Source organism: Staurois parvus, unplaced genomic scaffold (assembly GCF_062004578.1).
Source record: "Staurois parvus isolate SC_StPar_1 unplaced genomic scaffold, SC_StPar_1.0 ptg000154l, whole genome shotgun sequence".
NCBI lineage: Eukaryota > Metazoa > Chordata > Amphibia > Anura > Ranidae > Staurois > Staurois parvus.
Genome location: NW_028317950.1, coordinates 11081959 through 11099873, shown reverse-complemented (window position 1 = coordinate 11099873; position 17915 = coordinate 11081959). Strand labels below are relative to the sequence as shown.

The window sequence follows — 17915 nt, the reverse complement described above, 5'->3', positions numbered from 1 at the left end:
GGCAATCAAGTGTACAGTATGTATACATCAATCGCACCACACATGAGGTATTGTGGTAAATGTCAGAGAGAGAACAATAATTCTAGGGCCGTAGTTCATGGTTCACTCTATAGTGGAGACCTGTAAAGACTTATAAAGCCCATGGATAATTTTGGGTACCGTAGTGTTTTGGGATTCCGCGGGCCTGCGCAATTTTAAGACCTGACTGTTTACTCAGCATATCCCCATCTTTTATATGTTACAAAAAAAAATGATGTTTTATCCTCTCTTTTCCGATCCTCCCCTTCTTCCAGTGTCTCCTAAATATCTGCTGATAGAACAGAGCCTTAGGGGCAAGCTGCACATGCTCAGTTTGGTGTGTATTACTAGAGAGTTTTTTTTTTTCTTGGGAGAGTGCATGTGATCAGCACAGGGCCAATCAGCACTGTTCAGACAGAGGTCAGGGGTTTTGCATCCTCCTAGAGCAGAAAGAAAACTCCTCCTACAAGCTAGAAGTCACAATACTGCTCTAACTGCTCATGAGAAAAGGTATTTAGCAAACTGAGCATGTGCAGAGTGTCTCCACACGATATGTCTTATTAGGAGATAAGAGGGGGACACTGGAAGAAGGGGAAGATCAGAGAAGTCAGGATCAAACAGCATTTGCAGAGGATTAACCCCTTAGGTTCCACAGTGAGTATAACAAGCATGCTTTACTACATATACAGACTGATTTTACTGTTGTGAGATCAGTAACACTTTAACTACAGTCACAGTTCCAAGCTAAATTACTAATTTTTTTTTGTTGGATTTGTAATGAAATTTGTTTCATTTAGTTTAATTTATTCGTCTTTGATCAAATTCAAATGTTTCCAGTGGATTCGAAGTATTCAAATCGAACTCAATTTGAAATTATCGAATCAATCCGAATTCACTGTGAAGAATAGCTGGTTCTATCCTATTCGAATTTCGTATATTCGTAGCTATATTCCATTTTATTCTTTTCTCTTCCATTATTTTCTATTCTTTTCATTTCTATTCTTTCATTTTCTATTCTTTTTGAAATTTGAATGATGGCTATATTCTTTATATTTTTTTCTTTTCCATTTTATTCCTTTATTTTCTAATCTATTAATTTTTTTCTACTCTATTTCATTCTATTCTTTGTGAAATTAGAATTTTGGAAGACAGCTATATTCTATTTCTTCTATTCTTTTATTTTCTATTCAATTCTATTATTTTCTTTTCTATTCTATTCTTTTATTTTTTATCCTATTCTATGCTTTTCAAATTTAGAAATTCGAATTTTGGAAGACAGCTATATTCTACTTTTTCTATTCTATTCTTTTATTTTATTTTCGATTCTATTCTATTTTTTTCTTTTCTAATCTATTATTTTATTTTCTGTTCTGTCATTCTATTCTTTTTAAAATTCGAATTTCAAGAGTCAAATTACAGCTATATATTCATTCTATTTTATTCTATTCTAATCTATACTATTTTCTATTCTTTTTTATCCTACTCTTATTTTCTATTCCATGGTTTTATTTTCTCCTCTATTCTCTTCACATTTCAAAAAGAATAGAATCGAATAAAACTGATTTTTGGAAGACGGCTATACTCTAAAACTAATTCACACAGTCTTTGAAGGAAATCAGCAAAAGTCAGCATTATGTTTACCTTTCAAATTCAGGTAACTCGTTATTTCAGATTCATTTAAATACATTATTATTTTAATTCGGAAATTCAGATACATCCGATTCTCTGAATAATGAAAATTTAATCCGAATTTTGATTCGGAACAAAACGAATCGCACAGGTCTACTCGATTCCCCCATTCACACACTCAATGTGAATAGGGAGCTATTGTATTTTGACAGCAGAGACTTCCCCACAGTCATAATACACTGTTCAGTCTTGCAGGCTATAGGCCACAGTGCTGATCGAGCAGGGAAAATCTGGCATAGTGCTTGTACAGAAGTCGATTGATAGAACAACTTCTGTAAAACTAGTGTGCCCATACATGGATCGAAATTTAGCTGATCCCAGTTTACCTAGCTGAATTTTGATCCAGGTATGGCTGGCTTCAAGTCATGCAGTCTTTTGCCAAAGATGGCTCTACCAGTTCGGTACACCTAAGGTCATTAGTGGAGATGCCTTCAGTTTTCCCTCAAACTTCTGAAAAAAAAAAAAAAAAAAAAAACAATATTCAAAGGCATAGGTAAAGGACGATTCTGAAAAGTTCTGTCTACAAACTGTGTAGCAATGTCAGAAGGAAAGATCCATAAGCCGCCGCACATCAAAGGCAGACCCATGTGCATGAGGTGAGATGTATGGCAGATGTATGGCCTTAGCACAGACTCCAGCTAGGCTACGCCCCAACACGTTTCACTCCGCCCCTTGGATCTTAATCATGGAGCATGATTAAGCTCCAAGGGGCGGAATGAAACATGTTAAGTGCATGGCCTGGCTGGAGTCTAGACTGAAAAATATCAAAAACTAGCGCCAAGGAAATAATAAAAAACACAATCAGTAAATGCTGCTGCTCAAAGAAAAAACATCAAAATTGGTATACTAAAACACAGTGCAAAAAAAAAAATCAAACAAAATTAGAAAATATATATATGAAAGTTCAAAAAGTCCCAAAAAAAATCCAGTGCTCCAATATAGAAAGAAAACAGTGATGAAAAAGTGTTCATAAATTTTCCAGCGTGCTCACATCATCAATGATAATTAATTTTGCCCGCACTCACCAAATAAAGTGGATATCCAAGCTGATATGACTTGAGAATCAAAACAGGCTTATAGGTGGGGTGTAGTCTCCACACGTGTCCCACATTGACAATTCTTGAATAACCCTCCAGCACGATCAAACGTGACGTCACACGTCAAAGTCAGATCCGGAGATATCAACGCGTTTCACCCCTTCCACAAGGCGGTGTCTGTGACGTTATTCAAGAATCGTCATAGTGGGACACGTGTGGAGACTACACCCCACCTATAAGCCTGTTTTGAGTCTAGACTGAGGCTGCCATACATCTCACCTCAAGCACATGGGTCTGCCTTTGATGTGCGGCTTATGGATCTTTCCTTCTGACATTGCTGCAGCTTGGAGCTAGGACAACTCCCTATCCCTGCCAGCACTCACTGAGGTATAGTTTGGATTTCACCTCCCTACCTGAGTAGCACCTAATTTTGTCTTTTTTGGCTACCAACTGTGTATGGTTTCTTTGGCTGCAACCAGAAGAACGTTTCATTTTTTTTGGCAGCTTTCTAACAACATTGTTGCTTTCCTTTAACATATGTATCATCCTTAGATGAAGTGTTGTACTGTATCTTTGGTAATGTTCTGTAGTGCTCTGCACCATTTTGATTTTTGACTGTGGCTCCATAGTGAACAGTGGCTGTGTACTCTACATCGCACTACACTACACAACTTCTCCTCTCTTCGTGAGTATCTAGGAAAGCTTGTGATCTCTCATTGTACAGATAAGGTTGGATTTGACATGCAGATATTGTATTATGCTATAAGTTCCTCTTTCTGTAAATAGGCTGATCAAAATTTGTCTTGTTCTGCAGGCACCAGCCAGATTACAATCAGTATGTTGCCATCCTGCTCAACATAAGATCGTTTGACCAACATAAGAGTGTTTGACCTGTCAAAGGGACATGCTGGAAAACCTTTGTTGATCAGCGGCTGCAGCTGCCTATCGGTGTATATTGACAGTAAGTCCTGCTGTCAGAATACTGTACAATGTCCTGAAGGGGAAAATTCCTCCATCCAGCTCATTTGTGTGGATGCAGGAATATGTCCATCAGTCCACTGGTTGAAAGAAAAAAGTACCCTTCTATGGCAAGCTGACATGTCCTCTTATCTTTGTCATCACATTGTATCGGCGACATGAATGCATTACATACCAACATCTCCATCTTTAGAATCCTCCCATTTTATCCGCCCAATGCTGACATCTGTCCAGTCTTCTATGCCTTTTTTAAAATCAAACAGTTCTGTAAGTAATAAAAAAAAAAAGTTGTAACATGTTAAAATGATGCTCACTAAAATGTCCTAAAATTAACCTAACATGTAAAAAAGTTAGGTCCTCTTTAATCACACAGGTAAAAAACTCCTCTAGAAATCAACTAGTTTTTTCCAGCCAACAAATGCTGATTACAGCCTGTGTGTGCATGGACACATAGGATAACATGCTGGGGGGTTTACTGGCTGTAGAAAAAAATGCCAAAAGCCAAAAACAGCCGCTGTAAAAACATCCAGTGTGCATGAGAACTTCAGTCCTGCTAGATCACTAGCTAGATCCTGCTAGATCACTTCCGGCTGGCCCCTTATGCAGGTATAGCTATGGAAAACATTACAAATAAATGGCTATACTGTTTAAAATCCAGTAATACACGGTCTCACCTGCTCTGCACATGCTCAGTTGCTCTCCATTTTTAGGCACTGCTAAATCTGTAGAGGCTGATCTGCTGACAGCCTAAAGCAGAATTAAACCCTCCTATCCTTTACTGCCAAGGAAGTTGCTTCTGTTTGATCAGCAATTGCCATGGTGCTGCACATGTGATAAGTTGGGACACCAACCATTTGATGGTTTGACATTTTGGGTGAGAACACAAGCATTCCAGGACCGTAAATATTTTTGAAAAACTGTACCCCTTTAGGATTTACTTCTGTTCAGGGCTCTGGGCTTCAACAATATGGCAGCCTCCAGCAAGAAGAACCAGGAACAATGCTGGATGCAATTTGCAGCACACATTCATTTTGGTAGTATAATTATAAATGTGGAATGTATGTTCCTTCCTAAAGAACATTTTTTTTTATCAAGCTGTTATGGGTAAAGTTCCACTTTAAGCAGTTAAAACAGTTTTTTTTTTACCAGCTAGCATGAACGTGTGCTGGGGAAATTGTATTCCTCTACTCTGCCTATGTACACTTTTCCCCTTTTAAATTGTTCTGGGAAGTTGCCATTGTTGCTTTGGCCTTTTGCAAATAATTACATTTTGAAGAGTTTCAGATTTTTTTTAAGCTGCCTCCCGATGCTTCTCTGTGATTAAAGAGGACCTACGTTGTCACTTTAAACAGCAGCTAACAGTTGTCTGGATGCTTCACGAAGCACCTTTATCTTTGTTTTAATTTTCACAACACAAGCTTCAATACTGGCTACGTGTGTAATTTCTGCAGCAGAGGTGTGCTCACTGAGCCAATGGTCATGATGCAGCAGAGGTGTGCTCACTGAGCCAATGGTCTTGATGCAGCAGAGGTGTGCTCACTGAGCCAATGGTCATGATGCAGCAGAGGTGTGCTCACTGAGCCAATGGTCATGATGCAGCAGAGGTGTGCTCACTGAGCCAATGGTCATGATGAAGCAGAGGTGTGCTCACTGAGCCAATGGTCATGATGCAGCAGAGGTGTACTAAGTTATCTGGCCTGCTGCAGCAGAGGTGTGCTCACTGAGCCAATGGCCATGATGCAGCAGAGGTGTGCTCACTGAGCCAATGGTCATGATGCAGCAGAGGTGTGCTCACTGAGCCAATGGTCATGATGCAGCAGAGGCATACTATCAAAGTTATCTGGCTTGCTGCAGCAGAGGTCTGCTCACTGAGCCAATGGTCATGATGCAGCAGAGGTGTGCTCACTGAGCCAATGGTCATGATGCAGCAGAGGTGTAATAAGTTAACTGGCCTGCTGCAGCAGAGGTGTGCTCCCTGAGCCAATGGTCATGATGCAGCAGAGGTGTGCTCACTGTGCCAATGGTCATGATGCAGCAGAGGTGTACTAACGAAGTTAACTGGCCTGCTGCAGCAGAGGTGTGCTCACTGAGCCAATGGTTATGATGCAGCAGAGGTGTGCTCACTGAGCCAATGGTCATGATGCAGCAGAGATGCGCTAAGTTAACTGGCCTGATGCAGCAGAGGTGTGCTCACTGAGCCAATGGTCATGATGCAGCAGAGGTGTACTAAGTTAACTGGCCTGATGCAGCAGAGGTGTGCTCACTGAGCCAATGGTCATGATGCAGCAGAGGTGTGCTCACTGTGCCAATGGTCATGATGCAGCAGAGGTGTACTAACGAAGTTAACTGGCCTGCTGCAGCAGAGGTGTGCTCACTGAGCCAATGGTTATGATGCAGCAGAGGTGTGCTCACTGAGCCAATGGTCATGATGCAGCAGAGGTGTACTAAGTTAACTGGCCTGATGCAGCAGAGGTGTGCTCACTGAGCCAATGGTCATGATGCAGCAGAGGTGTACGAAGTTAACTGGCCTGATGCAGCAGAGGTGTGCTCACTGAGCCAATGGTCATGATGCAGCAGAGGTGTTCGAAGTTAACTGGCCTGATGCAGTAGAGGTGTGCTCACTGAATCAACTGGCATAATGGAGCAGGGGTGTACTCAACAATTCCAGGAAAATATGATGATGCAGAGGCGTACTCTGTCAGGGACTGGTGTCACTTCTAGAAATTGGCCAATAGCAGTTTCCAGCACATAATAAGGAGTCTCAGTTGTGCCAGAAAACAATTGTGACAAGTTCACTTTGTAGTAAAGAGACAACCATCCCTCACCTACTGTTTTGCAGGATTCTCTCACATTAATCTCAGTCTTTTCAGGTAGAAATGGTGATTCAAATAGATTGCTGAAGTTTCCTGTAGAAATTCATTATGTCATTGTACAGAGTTAGACATTAACATATATATTTTCAGCAGTACGGATTTTAAAGTATTGCAATTTTTAACTTTTACATTTTTAATTTTTCTGTTCCATAATTTGACTATTGTATTTGTTTCGAAACAAATAAGAGAAAAATGCGACGTATTTCAAATCAATGCTGACACATTCATTAATATATATATAAAAAAAAAAGATTAAATATTTTATTATTTCACATTTAAAGCCACATTAGATCCACATCTATAATGTGGATTTTAAATGTGAATTAATAAAATATGTAATCTTTTTTATTAATGAATGTGTCAGCATTGATTTGAAATTTGTCATTTTTTTTTCCTCGTATTTTATCGAAGTATTCTGGGATTAGAATCTATAGCTGACAATAAAAGTTGAATTGAAGACATTCTGCATTCATATCACTGAGATGTAGGAGGGATAATAATTTAAACATATTACGACAATTGAAATGCTCCCTGGAGCCCATAGACTGCTCCTAAAAACAAAAAACACACATACTGTGGCTCTATACAGCAACATATCAGGAATTGTTCTTTGGAGAATACTTAACTGCTTCCTGTCCACCCTATAGCAGTAATATTGCTACAGGGTGGCATGGGTGTGCAAAATCACTTATATATACGTGATTCGCATTTCCAGGTGTGGGACGCCCGCAAGCGCCCTACACACACTGCTATTCACGAGTAATTTGCTGATTACTTGCAGGTACCCGGCTATCAAGGAAGATTACAGACTGAGGGAGAGAACTGTATTGTAAACAAAACAGTTCTCTACTCTGTCAGCTCCTGCACACTGCTATGCATGGCTTTGCATAGCAAAGCCATGCATAGAAATGTTCTTACAGTGAAGCACACACACAGTAAAACAGCGCACAGCACACAGTTAACCCTTTGATCGACCCACATAACCCCTTCCTGCCCAGTGTCATTAGTACAGTGTTAGTGTTTATTAGCACTGATCATTGTATTGATGTCACTGGGGATGTCAGTGACACCAAGTCAGTTCTCCCCAGTATCAGAATGCCCGCCACAGTCCCGCCATAAGTCGCTGATCGCCGCCATTACTAGTAAAAAATAAAAAACAAATTCCAGTATCTATACCGCCATTTGTAAACGCTATAATTTTCACGTAAACCAATTAATTTACATGAATTGGGATTTTTTTTTTTTAGCAAAGACATGTCGCAGAATACATTTTGGCCTAAATTTATGCCGAAATTTGATTTTTTTAAAGTTTTTTTTACTGGACATGTTTAATAGCAAAAGTCAAAAATATTGTTTTTTTCCTCAAAATGTTCGGGCTTTTTTTTTAATAGCGCAAACAATAAAAAAAAAAAAACGCAGAGGTGATCAAATACCACCAAAAGAAAGCTCTATTCGTGGGAAAAAAGGACGTACATTTAATTTGGGTGCAGTGTTGCATGATTGCGCAATTGTTAAAGTAACGCAGGGCCATAAAGCAAAAAATGGCCTGGTCGGGAAGGGGGGTAAATCCTCTGGAGGGCAAGTGGTTAAAAGATGAAAGCATCACAAAACTTAAATGAGTATTATTATTATGCCAGTCTGATGAACAGCAGGCAGCCTGGCAACCCAAATCATTATATTCCATCTGTTTTGCAACTCTTGCGCAGTATTATTTTGTATCACTGTCAGATTAATAAAGGGGAGCTGAGAGCCCCTGAAACATCCTGTTTTTTTACCTCTTGTCCAGAATAATAAACTTTTACTGACCTTTTAATGGGTCCTCAAGGATACCTAGGTTGACAGGGAGATGCTTTTAAGGTTTCTTGTACACAAGCAGCTGCTAAACTCGAGTTTAGGAGCTTTTGGCATTTTTTTTGCCAAAGCTCCTAAACTCAGCTCCATAAAAGCCTATGTGTCCATGTACACATAAGCTTTTAGCACAGTTTAGGAGCTGCTACGTTTAGGTGAGGTTAAGCCTCCCTCTCCTGAACGCAGAAGAATTGAGTTCAGGATAGGAACGTTTTAACCGTGGGAAAACGCAAAACGAAACAAAATCGCAGTGCCACGTTTTGCGGCAGTCAGGATAGGCTCGTGTACATGGAGCCTAAAAGTTGGATTCCCGTTTTGATTTTCACTTACCCTGGTGACCAGCACTTTTTCTACAGGAATTGTTCTTTAGTTTGCCTAAGAGTATCTGGGATCTAAGACCTCTACACCACCCAGTTCTGACATGCCCTATAGATCCTGCAAACAATAATTAAAAACCCTCCACTTTCCAAGGAAAGGAAAAATCTCCCTTGCAGTGGGGCTGCCCCAGACTACAAGAGGTAAATGCTTGTTTTGCATGGGTACAGAAAGCAGTTGATCATCCACTCCCCACAGCAGCCAACGTTCTCCTCCTCTCCCCTGTACTGTCCTCAGATCCAGTGCAGGGCTATGGGCTCTGCACTGAACTTGATGACGTTAAAGGACATGCAATCACTGGACCATGGGGAAGAAGAAGCTGCAGGGACCAGTCTTACAGCCTGGAGGAAGCTTGTAGGAGTAGGGAATTGGGCAAGTGATCCTGCCTTTTGCACTCCCCTAGACCTAAACCAGCATTTAACCCTCACAGTGGCAACCCCATTGCAAAGGAACATTTTTCTTTTTCCTGAAGTTCAGTTTTAAAGTATCTAAGGGCGCATATTTTAAAAAACAATTTTGCCATCTGAGTCTTACCCTGCTCTGCACATGCTCAGTTGCTCTTCTTTAGGCCTTGTGCTGAATTTGAAGAGGGCAATCTGCAAACAGCCTAAAGATTTACTACGGCTCAGGACTCTGAGCTTCAGCAAAATGGCAGCCTCCAGCAAGAACAAACAGGAGCAATGCTGGAGGCAATTTACAGCACACACTACTTTTGGTAGCATAATTAATAATGTGGAATATATGTTCCTTGCTAAAGAACATTATTTTTTATCAAGTTGTTATAGGTAAAGTTCCGCTTTAAGGAGATTTAATTTCCTGTACTAAGGATATCTTTCTAATGTGAAGGAAATTCCCTCTCCGATAGCGGTCACGTGAATAAGAGTCTCTTTTTGAAGATTGCCCCTCTATTCCTGTTGTGGTAGCAGCTCAAAATTGTGAATTTCCCCACAATGTCATTCCCATTGACACTAAAGATCAAGACAATTAGAGAAAGGTAATCTTCCTAACTGGGACACAGACGGCAATAAAAACAGTGGTTCTATCCCCTATTTCTCTATCCAAAACTAAAAAAAAAATTAAGTCAAACTTAAATGAGTATTCATCATGTAGGAGCAGAATGCTTTCTCTGCTGCCATGGCTAGGGCCTCTGTGAAATTTCACTCACCTTTGCATCCAGAAGACAGTATAAGATCATCGAGAGCCACAGTACCTTCCTCTCCTCCAGGAATGCCTTCAATAGTAATCTGAGAAATAGATAAGTGTGGACAAAAAAGCAGGGCTAAAATTAATCGTACAATAGTGGAGTTAAATACAAAAAATAAAAACAAGCCTGGAAAATGTGTAAAGGAGCAGAGGGCTGAATGGACATGCAGAGACAGGTGACATGTCTATTTAGACATTAATATGACATTCATCAAGAATAAAAGAGTTCGCAGACAATTCCTATGCTAATTCTATTGGAAGGACAAGCTGTAATGAGAAAAAATTAATTGGTCAAATGTGCAATTGTTTACTGTCATAAACAACAAGGGTTGTAAACATTACAGTTGGCCATAAGCCCTCGCTCACACTGATGCAGGTTTATGATTTGTTTAGACGGCAAGTGATTCGCATGACATGGAAAATAAAGTCGTTTCCTATGGAGGTCGTTCACATCTATGCAGTCTATTGACACACACAGCACGGCTAGGTCCCTCCCTCCTTCACTGGCTGCAAGGAGAGAGACACTGCTCTTGGGCACAGCACTGGATCAGGATCAGGTAAATATAAGGGGCAATGCTGAACACAACAAGGTTTTTCAGAGAATGCATTAAGGTAAAAAAAAACCTTCTGCCATTAGAAGTATTTACAACACATATTTGCTTGAGTAAAGAAAAAGATAAATAGAAAACTCCCACGCTCGCCAAGATCAACCAATCTAACCTGCAGCATGCCATAAAGTGTTAACCAACCTTGAAAGGAAAAGATTCTATTTATTAGTTCAGATAAAATCAACTAATGAAAGCAAATACAGCTATACATTTCCTTAAAAGAGACACTATGAATATTCTTATTACCTATATTTATATCCCACTGACAAAGCAATGCTTAAAAGCAGAACTCTGGCCAATTTTTTTTTTTTTGTGTGTGTCCGCACTGCATGGATTAACTGCTAGTTTTGTCAAGGGGTAAACACAGAGCCTATACTCACCTGATGCTTCGATCCTCCAGAAAATGGCACTCCCCTACGTCTAGCAGTGGACTGTTCCTGCTATCCTCACATCCAGTGCTTGTCTATGGGTGTGATGACATCAGAAGTCCACCGCACAAGACTGGTACACTATGGGGGGGGGGGGGGGTAGGGGTTGCAGGAGGGGCAAGGATCGGTCCTGTGCTGGGAGGATCAGCAAATTAGGTGATCATATCTCAACACCCCAATCCCCTAGACAAAAACAAGCAGTTAACCCTTGCAGTGTGGGAACAGCCCCACTGCATGGGAAGAAAAACCTTTGGCCAGAGTTCAGCTTTAACATAACAGATTGTACAAATTCTTTTCTGTTATAGGCTCTCAGGAGCAGAAAGGCAGAAGCTACAAAGTCAGGCAGTGTGTAGGGTCATTTATAGAATGGCAGGGGACCTTTCAAGGTCAAGCCCAGAGGGTCTTAAGAGAAATGAGAGGGAATCATTACACAAATCTGCTTACACATACGTATTTTTTTTTCCCAAAAAACGTTTATTGACAAAGTACATAATGATACAGAAGAAATGCAAATGATACTTAGATACGACATTTGGCAATGCATACCATGAAAAAGCAAGAAGACTCTTGCAAAAGAAATATATGCAACGTTATTGTACTAATCAACGACAGGGTAAGGTTTGTAATACTCAGGCGTTACAGTAATGTGGTCGGGAATGCAACCGCATTGAACCTCCTATGTGTGCAATTCTCACTGTGGAGCTGTAATGGGAGGGAGGGTAGATGCGGCACAAATGCTGAAGACGAGGCCAGAGTCTTACGGGAATGGAGGTGTCTGTAAACAAACTTAAATTGTCGTGAGAGCCGCTGATGCAAGTAGAGAAAGTAGGTTATTAGCATGCCTAATGTTCTCTTGAGAGGTATCCAAAGCTATCTGAGCATGTAACAAGAAGGAAAGAAGAGAGAAAAAAAGAGAAAAAGAAGGGGGAGAGAAAAAAGAAAAAAAAAAAAAAGGGGGGAAACGAGTGGGGTTTGTATTGTCATCAATACCAAGGGTCTTACCTGGGTGAGTTTAAGCAGTAGGCTACCACCCAGGTCAAGTAAGTGGGGATAAAACCCTGAAGGGAAGAAAGTTGCCTACCATATGATCTAGTGTAATGGAGTAGCACCCACCGGAGAGTTAAATTAAATCAGGTAGGTTGGTCCATGAGGGACTGGTATGTAGGGGTTGTTATGAAGTGAGTCCAGCAGGCCCAGATACTGGAGAATTTAGTAGGGGTGTCAAGTGCAGTTACAATCAGTTCTTCCATTTCCGCCATTTTACCTACATGGATCAGCCAATCACATACAGTGGGGCAAAAAAGTATTTAGTCAGCCACCAATTGTGCAGGTTCTCCCACTTAAAAAGGTGAGAGAGGCCTGTAATTGGCATCATAGGTAGACCTCAACTATGAGAGACAAAATGAGAAAAAAAATCCAGACAATCACATTGACTGATTTGGAAAGAATTTATTTGCAAATTATGGTGGAAAATAAGTATTTGGTCAATATGAAAAGTTTATATCAATACTTTGTTATATATCTTTTGTTGGCAATAATAGAGGTCAAACGTTTCCTGTAAGTCTTCACAAGGTTGGCACACACTGTTGCTGGTATGTTGGCCCATTCCTCCATGCAGATCTCCTCTAGAGCAGTGATGTTTTGGGGCTGTCGCTGGGCAACACGGACTTTCAACTTCCTCCAAAGGTTTTCTATAGGGTTGAGATCTGGAGACTGGCTAGGCCACTCCAGGACCTTGAAGTGCTTCTTACGAAGCCACTCCTTCGTTGCCCAGGGCGGTATGTTTGGGATCATTGTCATGTTGGAAGACCCAGCCACATTTCATCTTCAATGCCCTTGCTGATGGAAGGAGGTTTGCACTCAAAATCTCACGATACATGGCCCCATTCATTCTGTCCTGTACATGGATCGGTCGTCCTGGTCCCTTTGCAGAGAAACAGCCCCAAAGCATGATGTTGCCACCCCCATGCTTCACAGTAGGTATGGTGTTCTTTGGATGCAACTCAGCATTCTCTCTCCTCCAAACACAACGAGTTGTGTTTATACCAAGCAGTTCTATTTTGGTTTCATCTGACCATATGACATTCTCCCAATCCTCTTCTGGATCATCCAAATGCTCTCTAGCAAACTTCAGACAGGCCCAGACATGTACTGGCTTAAGCGGGGGGACACGTCTGGCACTGCAGGATCTGAGTCCCTGGCGGCGTAGTGTGTTACTGATGGTAGCCTTTGTTATGTTGGTCCCAGCTCTCTGCAGGTCATTCACTAGGTCCCCCTGTGTGGTCCTGGGATTTTTGCTCACTGTTCTTGTGATCATTTTGACCCCACGTGGTGAGATCTTGCGTGGAGCCCCAGATCGAGGGAGATTATCAGTGGTCTTGTGACTGTTTGAGGTTGTGGACAGGTGTCTTTTATACTGATAACAAGTTCAAACAGGTGCCATTGATACAGGTAATGAGTGCAGGACAGAGGAGCCTCTTAAAGAAGAAGGTACAGGTCTGTGAGAGCCAGAAATCTTGCTTGTTTGTAGGTGACCAAATACTTATTTTCCACCATAATTTGCAAATAAATTCTTTCCAAATCAGCCAATGTGATTGTCTGGATTTGTTTTTCTCATTTTGTCTCTCATAGTTGAGGTCTACCTATGATGCCAATTACAGGCCTCTCTCATCTTTTTAAGTGGGAGAACTTGCACAATTGGTGGCTGACTAAATACTTTTTTGCCCCACTGTATGGAGGGAGGGCGAGTGGAGCCCCACAGAGTGGGAAGACAGAGTCTGGCTGCATTGAGCATATGCATGGCTAGAGATTTGAAGTATTGTCCCCAAGGAAAGGAGGAATGATGGAGGAGAAACTGAGCTTGAGACAAAGCTAAGGGCAAGGTAGTCACAGACACTACAAGCCTGTGGACCTCCTGTCAGAATGGTTGGATGCTTGGACAGGACCACCAAATGTGGAGAAAAGACCCATCTGACGTCCCACATCTCCAACAGCTGTTGGGGAAGGAGGGGTTAAAATGAGAGATTCTCGAAGGGGTTCGGTACCATCTCGAAGCCAGTTTGTAGCCGTTTTCCTGTGTTGAGACATTAAGGGAGCATTTATGGGTATGCATAAATATTAGGTCCCAGTCGGAATCCAACAGACTATCTTCCAGGTCTCTGTTCCAAACACGGCAGGAGGGTAGAGAGTTGTAGGCCCTGCTCTCGAGGAGGGGATAAATCTCCGAGATCAGATGTTTGCGCGGTTCAGCTTTAGAACAAATAGATTCAAAAGGAGTGAGAGGACGAGTCCAATTAGGAAACGGTTTGTGTGAGAGCAGAAAGTGCATTATCTGCAAATAGGCCCAGAAAGGAAAATCACGGATACCTAGGCTCTCAAGCAGTTCGCGGAATGGTTTCACCTTGCCTTCGTGGAGAAAGTGTTTAACCAAAATCTGGTCATGCGGCCAATGTTCAGATAGGAATTCTTTGTATATGCCTAGGGGGAAGTCAGGATTGAGACGAATGGAAGTTAAGAGATTCAGTGACTTGGAAATGGATGCAGATTTACAAGTCAGGCGGAAAATATTTAAAGTGGGCCCCACCAAAGGGTGGGTGAGAAGAACTTGAGGCGTATGCTTCAGCAAGAGCCATGGAATCGATGCCAGGGGTGAGGGTGAGAAGGCATTTTCTAGGTGGACCCAGTCTTTAGAGGCAGAGTGGACGTGCCAGTCCACTATATGAGAAAAGTGGCATGCCCAGTAGTAACGGTGAAGATCAGGGAGCCCAATTCCACCTCTAAGTTTAGGAAGAGTCAGTTGAGAGAAAGCAATGCGCGGACGCTTATGGTTCCATAGGAATAGAGAGCACAGTTTTTTGCAAGATGTGAAAAAAGCAATAGGTAGATGGATTGGCAGTGTTTGAAAAAGATAGAGGAGGCGGGGGAGTATGTTCATGTTGATTATCGCTGCCCTGCCAAACCATGAGAAGCAAGGACGATGCCATTTATGGATGTCCTCTTGGAGAGAACGGAGAGCGGAGAGGAAATTTTTTGCATAGAGGTCTTCAAGGTTGCGGGTAAGCTGTACGCCAAGATAGGAAAGGGAATCTTTTTCCCATTGAAACGGGAAATGAGATTCACAATAGGTATTCTTATATCATCGTTCACACTCTCAGGACACATAATAAGCCAGTGCTTTTTTTAACATTGCGTAATCACCTAATTAAGTGGGGGCATTACAGACTAAGTTTCAGCCCCTGAAGATATTAACCAGCCTTTTCCCACTGGTCTCAGTATAACTCAAAAAGTCTGTTACCTCCCCACCCTGTCTTAGGGCAGCCAGTTCACCATTCTTTCCGGGGTAGATGAAATAAAATTACATATACAAATAAGTGTGCATCCACACAATGAAAATGGCTTCCTCAGATATGTTAAAATAAATAAAAACAAATCCAAAGAAAAAAGTTGCGTTCAAAGTGTCCGAAAGTTCAGTAATGATGTTTGGATTCGCTAATTGAAAGAGACATTCATCAAGTGTCCAAATGAGAAAAAAATTCCACCATCTTTCAGTATAGTGAATGCACCTTGGATTAAATGAATAAACAACTTGTGCCCTCCACCGCAAACAAAATAGCCTCTTACCAGATTGTATTGATTTCTTATACTAAATAGATCAATACTACATGCAAGATGCAGACCCTTCCAGGCACTTGACAGTATTCCACAGCACTTTATTATCTCATCGACCCCAGGAATCAGCACACCAAGCCAGACATCATCATTTGGGGAAAGGAACAAAGGCCACACATGGTGTAAAACAGCTAAACCAGCATTTATTAAAGTAAGACAGGTACTTACAAATTAGAAGTGTAAAAACAGCACATAAAAAAATGCCATGCCCCATCCAACATGTTTCCCCACCAATCAGAATCATCAAGGAAAAGCAGCATGTCCTCCAAGGGGTTGGCGGCATGGCATATTTTTCCCCTCCAAAGCGACACTGAAACATTTAGAAACGTAAATGACTTAACAAGGTTCCATGCAGGATGCATGGCTGCGTATTGATCATTCTAGCAATGCGGAACTTACCACCACTAGGTAAAAATTTCTCAATCAGTTGCCAAATAATTGAAACAATGGCATGCATAATAGAGGCACCATCTCCTCTGCAGCTACATGCCTTGAAGTAATAAACCAATGATTAGAACTGTAAGGGGGCCTTCTTCACACTGACCACTTAAGTAAAAAGGGGCCCTTCTCTACTGACCACCAAGGTAAGGGAGCCCTTCTCTACTTGCCACTTACGTAAAGGGCTGTTCTCCACTGACCACCAAGGTAAGGAGGCCCTGTTCTCATCAACAACAATGTAATGACTTCCCCACTGAATTCAAGTGTGAAAGGACCCTTCTGCATACATCACTAATGTATGGTAGACCTTCTCTATTGACCACCAACATAACAGACCCTTCGCTACTGACCACCAATGCAAAGGGGTCCCTTCTTCACCGACCACTATATGTAAGGGGGTTCTTTTCTACTGACCACCAATGCAAGGGGGCCCTTATGAATTGACTACCAGCGTAAGGAAGCCCTTCTGCATTCACCACCAATGTAAGGGGGTCATTTTCTAGTGACCACCAGTGTAAGGAAGCTTTTCTCCATTGACCACTAGTGTAAGGAAGCTTTTCTCCATTGACCACTAGTGTAAGGAGATCCTTCTCCACTGACCACTAATGTAAAGGAGTTCTTCTCCACTGACCACCAATGCAAGGGGGCGCTTCTGCATGGACTACCAGCGTAAGGAAGCCCTTCTGCACTGGACACCAATGTAAGGGGGTCCTTTTCCACTGACCACCAATGGAAGTGACCACTTTTTCAATGGCCATTAGGGCTTGTTCACACCATGGTGCAGAGCCATAGGTTTTTCTGCACATGTTCGGCAAGGGCACAACAAAATCAATTGTTCTCTATGTGCCCGGTTCACACCTCAACACTAGTATCACCTGCAGATTTTCTCTGTGTAGGGATCTACAGAGTGTATAAAACTCATTGAAGCGCACATGAAAACTGACGGATACTGACGTCTCTGCAAGTGAAATCTGAGTGTCAGTTTCCATCAGTCTTTCTGCACGTATAGAGTGAACGAGGCCTTAATGTATCCATCTTTACAACAGGAATCACCTTCTGTGCAGAAGAAAGATAATCAATAGTTAATGTTACAGTGCTCCTTCTGCTCAGTGTCTGGAGCATGCTCTGACTTGTTAACTGTCACTGTATTTATAACAAATGAAACGGTACCTGGAAACTCTGGGTGTAATTCTGTAAACTGATCTTCTCTCGGAGCCATACAGGTCCCCTATGTCCCTTTCTCTGTAACAAAACATTATTTATGGAGTCTCTGACCACAAGTGAATTGGAGCTGGAGCCATCCAAGAGGTAATAAAGAACAAGCTGTAAACAGAAACACAACACTTATAAAACAGACAAAAGGAGGCACAGTGCAAAATAAATAAATACAATTGTACACAATTGTTCAGAGGATACAAGCATGCAGGTCACATGAGTGGCTGCCTAAAGTAAATGTAAACTCAATTACAAAAACCTCCCTAGATGTGGTTGTAGGCAGGTGCAGTCTCAGTTATCCACTGTAGGTAGCACTTTGCCAGAGCGGTACTGCAGCTGGAGAGGAAGTCGAGAGAAACTTGGTTTCTTTATGGTTTTCTTGATCCCCTAAGGCAGTGATGGCGAACCTTTTTGAGCCCGAGTGCCCAAACTGCAACACAAAACCAACTTTTTTATTTCAAAGTGCCAACACTGGAATTAATCACTTGCCTACCGGGCACTTCTACCCCCTTCCTGCCCAGGACAATTTTCAGCTTT

At 41.7% G+C, this 17915-nt stretch overlaps 1 protein-coding gene across 2 annotated transcripts in view; it reads right to left on the bottom strand.

Moving 5' to 3' along the window:
• The window catches only part of MAMDC4 (MAM domain containing 4), a 93482-nt gene that overhangs the window by 39071 nt on the left and 36496 nt on the right, over positions 1-17915 (bottom strand). For both annotated transcript variants that reach the window (XM_089675048.1, XM_089675049.1), the window contains exons 10-13: positions 17334-17486; positions 9984-10062; positions 6548-6628; positions 3898-3987 (exon numbers count right to left, since the gene is read on the bottom strand). In XM_089675048.1, coding sequence (XP_089531174.1) covers positions 3898-3987; positions 6548-6628; positions 9984-10062; positions 17334-17486 — 403 coding nt within the window. The remainder of the gene's footprint in view (positions 1-3897; positions 3988-6547; positions 6629-9983; positions 10063-17333; positions 17487-17915) is intronic.